Source organism: Melanostigma gelatinosum, assembly GCF_949748355.1.
Source record: "Melanostigma gelatinosum genome assembly, chromosome: 20".
Lineage (NCBI taxonomy): Eukaryota > Metazoa > Chordata > Actinopteri > Perciformes > Zoarcidae > Melanostigma > Melanostigma gelatinosum.
Window position 1 is genome coordinate 6,492,285 of NC_136653.1, and position 12,156 is coordinate 6,504,440.

Consider the following 12,156-nt stretch of genomic DNA (forward strand, 5'->3'; position numbering starts at 1 on the left):
TTTCACACAGAGTCCACAGAAAGATATCTTTTTGCTGTTTGAAATTGCATATGCGGCTGCCTGTCATTGAGGTGTTTTTAGTTGAGGCTGCACAAGAGGATGAAAATGTCTGCATGTTTTGCCTTCCTTTTTCTCACATACATATGTCACAGAGATGTATCCAAGGAATCTTCCTCCTCTATCCTGACAATGTCTACATTCACCAACACATGTCTCCTTGCTGTCAGTCTCTCCGACTCATCTTTCACGGTATCCTGCCTGCTTTACCTTTGCCTGAGGCCTTCAGGTCCAGCTCCGTATCTACCCTTTTTCCTACAAATTGAATCCCCTCAGGCAGCACAACGACAGAATGAATACATGCTGAACTTGATTTTCATGGTATGAATCCACCTTTGAAGGGGACAAGTGGAGAAAAATGTGTTGGTGTCTACTCATATCTTAGCTCTAAATACATCGAATATAAAGTCATTCGACCATAAACACTCCGTCAACACAGGTTCAGCCTGGTTCGAGCTGTGTATACACACACATAATGTTTAGAACAGACACTTCAAGTTGTTTCACTGTAACAATCATCTTGTTGCCACCCTCACTGTTTTGGGTGGCCTCAAAGTAAAGTCCAAATGTGCATTAAGCTGATAAAGCTTGTACCTTTCTTAAGTTAAATGCACTGAGATGGAGATAGAGGCGACTGAAAATGTACTTTAGTCTCTCACATTGAAGAACCATCAGTTATGTATCTATCCCAAGTGCAATTGTAGGCTACAAATCCCACCTCTTCTTTTATTCAGTCCAAACAAAAAATGTATTGAACACATTGCATCAAACAGCAAGTATAATAAGCTCCTGTTAAACCTGCTAAAAAATATCTAAACCCACACAATCTATTAATAAATGCTCGCTTTCCAGGTGAAACGCTACACACATGAGAAAACAGTAGAAATAAAACCAACACAGAGGGCCATCGCTGGAATGAGAAATGATGGAATATGTGATCCACCCTGAGGTACACAAAACACCAGCAGGCTTTCTCCCATTTCTTACATTTTACAACGACAGAAGAAAACATGAACTAGAGTGTCCAAATACAATGTGTTAGAAACACCTGCTTCTCTAAACTACATTAAAGGAACAACTGAGCACTGAAGAACAAAGAAGAATGCTGTCGGGTTCATGTTCCACAACAATGGCTCGCAAATGCTATCAAATTCCATCAAATTTGCAGTATTCATGATTCCCATAGAAAGTAAATTATAGAGCTGTAGGTGACTCCCATGACAGGATTATTAAGCTAATGGTCAGCTTATCATTAAATTCCCTGAGTGCCTTCTCATGAGCCACAGACTTCAGTCTTGTAATCCTGTTAATATAAGAAAATTGATGTCCTTGTTGTTTACAGCGCAGTTCACCGTCTTTCATAAACTGCATACCGCAACTTTAACTTCATGCATGCTTATGCAAAGTATACATTTCCCTTTTAGAGTACAGTTTGACCCCCAGTAGTTCCACCTCTCTTGTGTGGGGTGTTTTAGTGCTCAGTCCAGCCCTGGTGGGCTCATCTTCTGCTGACACAACTAAGCACTGCAGCTGAGGACGAAGGTGGTTCACGGTCCAGGATTACATTCATGCAATTTACAATATATTAAATGTTTGGTTTTTTGCATTTTTCACAAGTGGATTTAAACAAGGAATCCATCTGCCACACTTGTGTTCGTGCACTTTTTTATTGGGGTAGTGTTCCTAAAGACATTTTAAACTTGTGTGTCATCTATCATCTACTGTTCTTCCACTCTTCAGCTGCCTCAATTTCAGGTACGTATCTGCTTACTTGAGCTGAGTTGGACTCTGCCAAGTGCTTTTCTCCAAAGATACAAACAGAAAAAAAGAGATAGCAGGAAGCAGCAGGAAAGACAAGCAGGGGGGAGAGCATGTGCAGGGTTTCTGGATTGCCTCTAGTGATTCTGTGTCCCTGCACTATCGAGAGAGAGAGAGAGAGAGAGCGAGAGAGAGAGAGAGAGAGAGAGAGAGAGAGAGAGAGAGGAAAGGAGGCAGGGAAGAATAAGGGGTCAGTCCAGGGATTGTCCTCGATAGGAGAGGAACTACTTCTGAATGTGTGTGAGGAATGAGTTTCTGTGTGTGCGTGTGGTGTTTGCGTACTGATGTTTAAGGTCATTTTTCACCCTGTACACAGAGGATATAATAATAATCCACCGCCATGAGCCGGACCACCTTTTTTGAGGTAAGTCTAAATGTAAGGTATAAAGTTTCGTGCCGTAGAATGCATTTTAAATGAACTGAAACTTTTAATTGCCACTTTCCGATAGATGATTTAAAGTTTGAGCTTACTTTGCTTCACAAGGCCTCACTCAAGTATGACAGTCACTCTGAGCAATATTTGGTATGGGAGATCAAGCAGAATTTGGGAAATCATTAATAAGGTTGCATTTATAATTAAGGTGGGGCTTTTCTTGCACACACTGTTCTGTCAGGTAAACTCAGACATTTGCTTGCGGAGCATGATATTGTTTTTTGTTAATGAATGCCTGTCCAGCTGACAAACTACCACATGTTGACTCTCATCTGATCTGAGGACAACACATACTCAGAGTAAACAAAACTGAGCTGGGGCCCTTTTCATGATACATCTATTGTCTTTTAGTCTTGTCACACAAGGCCTTATGAGCAGCCTAGTAATGGAGAAGTAGACAAGAGGCCTTTGAATTCAAGTTCATTTACAACATGCTCTGGGATGTGTGCCATGCTCTCAGTAACTGTCACATAAAGGCTGCATGCCAAATTTGCAAATATTTAGATTAAGATATAGATTTACAGTATTTTTCCACAGTTTAAATGAGAAAATGGAGACCATTCATGTCTGATCTTCTCATCGAACTCTCCAATGAATGTGAACGTGAACGTTAAATCCCACTCACCGACACAAAACCCTCACGAGCACGTACACACGTTCTGTAATGAGCGGTGATGTTATATGCTGTCAGCGGTGCCCTGTGTTCCCAAGGGAGTCTGATAATCACATTTACAAGGGCACAGCACAAACGAGTGCGCACCGTTTTACAGCACACAGCCCTAATGACACCCTTGATGCTCTCCGGGAACACGCAGATGCATCAACATGTGCCTCTAGAATGCAGTTGGGAAGGTTAGCGGATGGAGAGCAAAACAAACCCGTCTCCCAGGATGCCCTCATGAGACGTCAGCATGCCCTGCTCAGATCCTGCAAAGTATGAACATGCACCGCAAAGAGTGACAAGATGTCATACTCATACTATAAATCTATGGGCGCATTGCAGGGTATTTTTCAGAAGCAAGAAATAATGAATGAATGTTGTAAAATAACTCCTGGCACAAGATTAAATGACTTACCAAAATTGTGTTTTTTGCAATGCAAAACAGCAGATGGTGTAGATCTCTTTCTCTCCCATTCTCATTCTCTCTTTCTCAACTGTGCACTCAGCAAATCTTTAGGTATCCATTAGCGGGTTATTACACTGTCCAGTAAGGGAACCAATTTAGCGAGGACAGCTCTGCTGAGCAGCACAGTATGGAGTGCTTTCAGGGCAAATTGTGGGCCGCCACCCACCATCCTCCTTGCATATGCTGTACATCACCACTGACGTGGTCTAATTAAGATGAAAAAGATGTGCGCAAGAGAGCAGCCGGACAACACAAATCCTTTTTTTCCTTCCAGACTCAAACAGCCTCATCATTCATAGTGAGATGACTGTACTTGGTCAGGGAAACTGGACACACTTGGCAGTAGGGCCACTGAGAACAGTGTCAGCTGTGCTTAGCCATTTCATATTTCATTCATATTTCTTTGGTTGATTCGAGAATAGTGAGGAATCGTATTGCTTTTAGAAACAGGTATTTCATGCAGGGACCAATTATTTTTTTCAATTGTCCATATTATGTTCATAGGGGCTGTGATTCGATTTAGAGTTTTTTAAATTGAGACCACGTTTCCTACAATCCCTATTGCTTGTTCTTGCAAAAGTAGCAATCTAAAGTCAGTCAATATGTCAATATGTAGTTCAAACCGTGTATAAGTGATACAATTAATAGATTTTTAATTAAATATTTGTGTATGGAGGCTTTATAAGAGAAGATAAAGTGTTGGATGGCTTATGAGAAAAAGTGATTGTATAAATCAGCAACGGTGTATATATATATTGTGTGATAGAGATGCATATAGAATCAACTTCTTTACATATTATATAAATGTATATTTCCAGCCTTCCAGTAATGGATAGGCCCACTCTTTACAACTTATTCTGAGAGCCAGGTGAAAGGAAGTCAAACGTTTACTGCCTGTGGCTTTTTTGCTGAGGTGGCATGTAGAGTATACAGACCATCATTCTATTTAGCACATTCTGAATGTTCAGTGAATGAAATTCTCTCAAATGTTTGTGTGAAATCTACCTGTTGTGCTTTCTAAAGGCGATGCATCTTGTGTTTTCTTCAGGTGAGGGTCCTGGATGCCAAGACCAAAGAGCAGCTTTGTTTTTTAGATAAGGTATGCTGACATATTGTCATTGCTACACGTTTACCCTTTGGTTTCTCCTCGGGTAGCCTTAAGGTTGGAAAAATAATTTACGACAATATATGTTCTGTATCAGCTTGCAAATCTCAATAAAACGATATTACGTTTACACTGAGTGAAGTATTCCATCCCCAGATTAATATTTTCTGGCATCATTTGAGATACATTTCTGCACATTTCAGCCTGACATATGTCGTATTGTTGGAAACCTTGTGATCTCCACTAGAATTTGAAATAAAACTATTTGGGTTGGAACAGTTTTCGGCTTCAGTGATAACACAACAAGGGTTTAATATTTGGTACCCCGTTTAGGTGGATCCCCATTCAACAATAGGAGACATCAAGAGCCTCTTTCACAAATCATGTGAGTGTTCATGTGTAGTTCTGTAATATATTGTTCAGTGTTTTGTTTTTTTGTTGGTTGCCTTATGTTTTATCTTGATCCCTGATAGTGAGAATAAAAATATCTTGTAAAGTACTCATTTGTATAGAACTTGCCGGATTTTAAAAGTTAGCTCATTCAGTATCCGAGATATCAATTTGAATTGATATCTTACTGTATTGTTTGTTTGCTTTTTTATTGCACATTTACTCTAAACTACAACTTCAATATGGTTCATACAATATATCATATCACACCACCCGAGAGAGAGAGGCCCTCTTAAAAACTATTTCTTAAAAAACGTCTTCCTCTGAAGCCTCCAGTGTGTGTCTGGTCAGAAAAGTCACCAAATGTTTGCCAAAGCCTGAGGCCATCAGAGCAGCCGAGCTCAACGTTATTCCGTCGTGATCAATTATTATTGGGCTTGAGGCCAAAATCTGTGTGTGCAATGCCAGCTCTATCCAACCCTGTATCTGTGTGTGTGTGTGTGTGTGTGTGCGCGCACATGTTTTTGTTCTGCTCAGATCCTCACTGGTATCCAGCAAGACAGGCCCTGCTGCTTGATGCCAGTAAGTAGCCATATTGTGTTCATTTAGTATATTTGTTTGTATTAGTGTCGCATAAACAACATTGAAGCTGCACTTGGCAACTAGTCTCCAAATTGCAGTGGGTGGTAGCTATTTATGTTTAATACTGAACAATTGAGACTTCATCAGCCACAAATACTTCATGGTGGTTCTTGCTACTAGAGTATAGTTTATGTTTTGTCTGTCGACTTTTATTTATTTCACCAGGACAATCTATTGTGTGGGAATATGATGCTGTTGTAGTCCCATAATGTGATTTAGCATCATGATTCCAAGATCTTGTTTATAGTATTTAGTGTGTTTATACTTTGACTTAAAAGCAATATATTTTTCTGCAAAACGCAGCTATAAATGTCTTGTGTAACACAAAACTTGTTTCTATGCAGCTGTAATAATCATTAGAGAGCAAAGTAAGCACAGGCATGAAGTTGTTTAGAATACAGATGGACAAGGGACAGTTACGCTTGTGTTGTTTGTAAAGAGTCGACTGTGAAAAAGGTGTTCTTCCTTTAGTTGCACTGTAAAAGGTAGACTGCTTGATGTTAATCATTTTTTCATTAATTTTAACCTCATTCAAACAGTGAAGGCAAATGCAGCACATTAAGTACATAAAGAGAGACCTAACATGAGGTAGGTAACGTTGCAGGGCTTTGAATGGACTATGAGGGTTATCTTGTCAATAAAAAGCACAGACTTTGGTTAAAAGCCATCTGGGCCAGTTCCCCCCCTGATGATATTCTAAAAATGTCATCCAATTAGCACAATATATTATCTGTGGCCGTGCCCCTGTGAGCTGCAGGTAGAAAGAACGTGTGCTGAAACACTGATCACACATTCAGCCACTGTGCTTTGCACTCGACTGCTGAAATGTGCATATTCATAATGAAACTCAGTATGACTGCTTTTGGAATTCTGTAAATATGGTGATATCTTAATTCCACAAAGCTCGATAGTCTAAAGACAATGTTTTCCACCGGAGAGCAGAACTATTTATAGTACAATTTCTGTTAAAGTTGAATTTGTACAGCCAATATTTGCCAGTGGTTTTTTTTCTTCCTTCTTTTTAGAGGAAAAATCACTCAGAGACGAGGAAGTCTTGCAGAATCTACCTGTTGGGACTACTGCCACGATGTACTTCAGAGATCTTGGTCCACAGTTAGGTTGGACCATGGTAGGAAGAGTACACCCAAATATTACTGATGTAACAGTGCTGAGAAAGCTGAACAAAGAGTTGAGTGTCTGGAACTGCAAGTGTATATACTTAGAGTCGGCTGATAGAATATAATGGGGTAGTTTATTCTGGGAGCAGCTGGCTGATTTCTTGTTTGTAATGACAAGACTATGTCAATCAAGTGATTCATCATTGGTTCAAGATATCTCAAGGTTTAAAAATGTTTAAAAAGTAGAGAGCCCGGAAAGTGTCATGGAGAGAATATGTATATATATATATGGGCTCCACAGTAGTAAGATAGTATGAAGTGTTAACTTTTTATCTGCTCTTGTTTCCAGGTGTTTCTTACAGAGTGCATCGGGCCACTTCTCACCTACCTCCTCTTCTATTTTCGAGTAGCGTGCATTTACTCATGCAAGTATGCCTTTACCTCCAGTCCTCATCCCGTTGTCAGGTAAGTGGACCAAAATAGACTTCCAACTACAGCGCAGGTTTTTACAGGCTGTGGGTTTCAACCTGCAGACAGTAGGCAAGTCTACTTGGATTTCATTTTTTCGAACAATGACCACATTTAAAAGGAATAGTTCCATGTGTTTAGAAAATATGCAAATTCACTTTCTTGTCAGGACAGATGAGAAGATTGATACCCCTCTTGTAGCCGGTTAGCGTAGTTTAAGCTTAGCAGAAAGATTGGAAAAAAGGGTCAAGCGCTAGCCAGGCTAGCCATCAACTAGTCCGGTACATGACCAGCATAGAACCGCAACACTTTCTTGTGCATATTAAATAGAGCCACAGAGCCAGGGTATCTGTCTCTCCCTCTTTCCAGTTGTTGTGCTAAGCCAAGCTAATTGGCTACTTGCTCTAGCTTCATATTTATCATACAGACATAAAAGTGCTATTAATCTTCTCATCTAATTCTCAAAAGGGGTATAATTAGTATTCATTAAGTCTTTGATGTTGTGTTTTTCACTGCATGCTTCACTACATATGGAATTACATCTATTGTGGAGTAAAGGTCTCTGTACAATGAAATCAGCATCTGACAACTAACTGCATTATCTCCTGTCAGTGTGCCACACTGACAGGAGATAATATGACTTTTGAAAACAAAATCTATATTTGATGCTGCTGTTACAGGATGGTTTGGACAATCTCTTCTATTCACGTTGATGTGCTTATCGATCTACACTCTCTCCCTGAGGGTTTGTCATTTTATTGTAGTAGCCTACCTCAAGGAAACCTTACATAAAAGGAGTTTAAATATTGCCATCCATTTTTGTTTGTTTTGACATCTTTTATACTGTGTCAACTCCTCAGTCATTTTCACAAATGTTCTCGACATTATAGTCTTGAATCGAGCTGCGCATGTTTCTATTATTCCAGTGTGTTCTATTATTTAATGTAGGTTGCACTTTCTTTGCTGAATCACAAAAGTGTTGTTGCAACAGTGACCCACTTTGTCACTCATGGATGATTTGAATTTAATCTTTACTCATTTCAACTTTTAAATCTGCTGGATACAATAGTGTGGTTGAAGTCGCACACTACAACAAGAATGTAAGCGCCTGAGTTAAATGTACATACTTACTACCTCATCCTCACCTCTCTGTCTCTCAGACTAGCCTTTGCCTGTCACACCTTCCACTATATGAAGAGGTTGATAGAGACTATCTTTGTGCATCGTTTCTCCCATGGGACCATGCCTCTCAGGACAATAGTCAGGGTGAGGACATGACTACCCTTGAAAAGAAGAGCCTCTGATAATGTGCTCAACTCTTTCTCAATGTGTAGCCCCTTTCCCCTGTCCCATGCAAGCTGTTGTGGTACTGATTTTAGCCTCAGGACAACCTCTGATACAGAATGCTGCTCACAACAGTCTCAGTGCAGTGTCCTGATAAGGAGAGTTACTATTGAGCTTCTATTGTTTGTCTTAGTCATTGAAAAATAGAAATTCTATCAAAGTAAGAACATGTTAATTTCAATTGACAGGTTCATTGTACATCATATAATGTATTTCTTTTTCATATATTCATACGTCTGTTTGTTTCCTCTCTCAGAATTGTGTCTATTACTGGGGTTTCTCAGCTTGGTTGGCCTACTATATCAACCACCCTCTTTACACACCTCCATGTAAGTCAGCCCATGCACACACACACACACACACACACACCCCTACACACACACACACACACACACACAATTGTCTGCAGCTTTTCAACAGCCGTCTATCTCTCTTCACAGCATATGGAGAACTACAAGTCAACTATGCATTAGTCATATTTGTGGTACGTATAGCGGTATTCACTCAAGACCAACTTACATTAAGTGCACATGTATGACAGTAAGGTGTGAAATGCTTATTTCTGATCCAGATGTGTGAGCTGGGAAACTTCTCCATTCACTTGACTCTTAATAATCTCAGAGGAGAGGGTAAGTTGTTATTCTGTTTACTTCCACACTACTTAAAGGCAAGGCAAGGCAAGTTTATTTGTATAGCACATTTCAACAACAAGGTAATTCAAAGTGCTTCACATAAAACCATTAAAAGCATCAAAACATAAGGCAAAAGAAAAGGAGATTTAAAAACAATTAAGAACATTCATTAAAACATTAAAAAACAGTGCAAGAAATAAAATGCAGTAGTAAAATGCAGAAATGCAGGAAATTGATTAATATATCAATTGAATGTGGTTCAATTAAAGGCAGCAGCAAACAGAAAAGTCTTCAGTCTTGATTTAAATGAGCTGAGGGTCTCAGCAGACCTGCAGCTTTCTGGGACTTTGTTCCAGATATGTGGAGCAGAAAAACTGAACGCTGCTTCTCCATGTTTAGTTCTGACTCTGGGAACAGAAAGTAGACCGGTCCCAGATGAAAGGAGGAATTCACCAAGTTTTGAAGACATTGTCCAATCCTGCAGTTTATAACATAAAATTACTAAAACCATCTTAAACCATTTGTTCCCATTTGATCATTTGCTCAGTACTCCATGCCAACACTATTTTGGTTGATCCATCATGGAACATGGATATGGGTTATTATATAAGTTATATTATTAACTTAATCATACATTTTTCACAAAACCATTTCTCAGGATCCAGGGGCAGACGGTTTCCTGAGCCAACAAAGAACCCCTTCACATGGCTATTTTTCTTTGTATCCTGTCCAAATTACACATATGAGGTAATAGAAAGCATTTATAGTCATTCATCAATGAATGTCAACCATACTTGTGTGTTTACCTCTCTGCCTGCCTGTTTATTTGACACATACCGTAGGTTGGAGCTTGGGTGGGCTTTTCCATTATGACCCAGTGTCTGCCAGGTATGTACAGCACATTACGTTCTGTTGATATAAATCCACTTACTGCACCAAAATGTGTTTGTTTTCATACTTCAATGGTTTGTATTCCAGTGGCGTTTTACACATTGCTGGGCTTCATTCAGATGACCATCTGGGCCAAAGGGAAGCACAGAGCCTACAGCAGAGAGTTCAAGGACTATCCCAGCCTCCGGATGGCCATTATCCCCCTGATGCTGTGATAGAGATCAAAACAGGAACTATTGTAGCATATACCGCGTGTATAGTCACTCGCCACAAGTGTTTTTCACTAAAACAAAGAAGTTTGCTGCTGCTGAGGCCAGCATTATGCAAGTTTTTTATATCTATAAGGACTAGGAGTGGAAATGGGAGCAATATACTGGAGTATTTAAACATAGCTGGGGTCATTTGTTTATTTGAAACAATGGGTTTTAGTTTCTTCATGAGAGTTTGATTTGGCATTGTGATTTGAAGTTAATGATATTAGATATATAGTATATACTGTATCTTCAATGCTGCCATAGACTATTTTGTGTTAACATTGGTTACACCATGTTTTTTATATTTGGCTCTTAAGGACGTGACTTAAGGTTGAAAATGGCACCTCGGCATTTTAGCAACCCTTATTCAAACAAGTGAATAGTTCTCATTGCAAGCTGACGTATTCATCTGCAGGTTGTGCCACTTCTTTTCAATTATGAATGCTTACAGCACTGATAAACTTTTCAGGCTAAGTGAAAGAAATAAAACATACTCTAGGTCATAATGAAGTGCCTGTCCGAGCAATCTAACAGATTAGAATTTAAAAGTCATGGCATCCAATTGAAAGTGCAACATCACTTTTAAGCTCTCAGGAGGTAAGCTGATAAAGCAGACATTTAATTATGCAAATATTAAGCCACCATACATCTCAGATTGTGTTCTTCAGAGAAAAGGAAACTATACTGTAGAAGTGTAACTTCTGTCATTAATGTGTAGAGGGCTTATCAAAGAATCTGTGATAATTGCTGTTGTTCTTCGGCCCTTACTGTCTAATCTCAGGTTTTATTAAACTGTCAAAAACTGTTTTGTACAAATGTGAATGTGAGTAATCTCAAGCAATTTTCCTGTAAAAGAAATCAAACAGAAAGTCTTAAGAAAAAAGGCCCACATCGTCCGGAAAATATTTACTTTATTTGACGTGATGCTCCTCTCAGAAACATCACTTTTGTGCAATGACACCAGGTGTTGGTGGAATGCAGATCAAGGCTAAAACATATACATGATAAAGCGCATTGACTCAAAAGACATTGGTGGCAAGAAAATATCACACAATATCAAAATGATTGCATAGCAGGAGGACTTTGTCAAAATCATTAGTTGTATTGCACTAGCAGAACATCTTCGTAAGAATTATGAAGCTTCAGTTAAAGCTGCCTCAATAAAGTGCTTTGACTATGCTTCTCTGAGTGCTTATTACACCCATCTACAGAAGGCAACAATTATCTTGCTTGGCAACTGAAGCAAAAAACACACAGGACCTATGCTTTCTTCACATTCCCATTAAAACCCAATATGTAACTTTTATGAGATGTCATCAATCAAAGTCATGGTCGTAAATCTCGAGCTGTTTCATTTAGTTTGCAAGGCCAACAAGGTGAGCAGAATGTGGAACATATAGCAGGCACACAAATGCTCCACACTTTCCAAGTTCAAAGCCCACTAACCCCAGTTACTAGAAAAGCAAAGTATTGCCACATGTCGAATCATCAGTCAGACATGACATGTGTCATGTCCCATTTGCTGCCTCATTCACAGACTGCCTTTCAAGGCCTAACACCACACAATAGATCAACAAAGACTGACCCATTCCAAAGGCTCCTCCAAATGCAGATGAGAAAACCTGTTCATCCTCTGGGTTTTTAGGATCCCCAAACTGATCATGCACTAGTCGCTTGTCTCTACCAGGCAGGACATCATGATGACACTGTCGAGAATCTTCTACTTTGTTTCATTTGAGGAGAAAGTTTTGCCAACTAACTTTCAGTCCTTGGAAGCACACATACATACTGCGTCAGGCGCATTCTTTCAACAGAGCGGCTTCTAAAATGAATTGAAAACCAAAGAAAGTCTTCCAATTGGGCTCATTGAGATAAGT

The 12,156-nt window shown here is 39.5% G+C and overlaps 1 protein-coding gene across 1 annotated transcript; it reads left to right on the forward strand.

The window, feature by feature from the left end:
• Positions 1-2,200: 2,200 nt before the first annotated feature.
• tecrl2a (trans-2,3-enoyl-CoA reductase-like 2a) lies at positions 2,201-10,240 on the forward strand (the record flags this gene model as incomplete). The annotated part of the gene is made up of 13 exons (XM_079292170.1): positions 2,201-2,239; positions 4,484-4,534; positions 4,874-4,925; positions 5,468-5,512; positions 6,598-6,701; positions 7,040-7,155; positions 8,319-8,424; positions 8,759-8,831; positions 8,943-8,986; positions 9,074-9,131; positions 9,793-9,881; positions 9,977-10,022; positions 10,113-10,240. The coding sequence occupies exons 1-13, from the start codon at positions 2,216-2,218 to the stop codon at positions 10,238-10,240; spliced, it is 936 nt and encodes a 311-aa protein (XP_079148296.1). The 5' UTR covers positions 2,201-2,215.
• Positions 10,241-12,156: the final 1,916 nt, after the last annotated feature.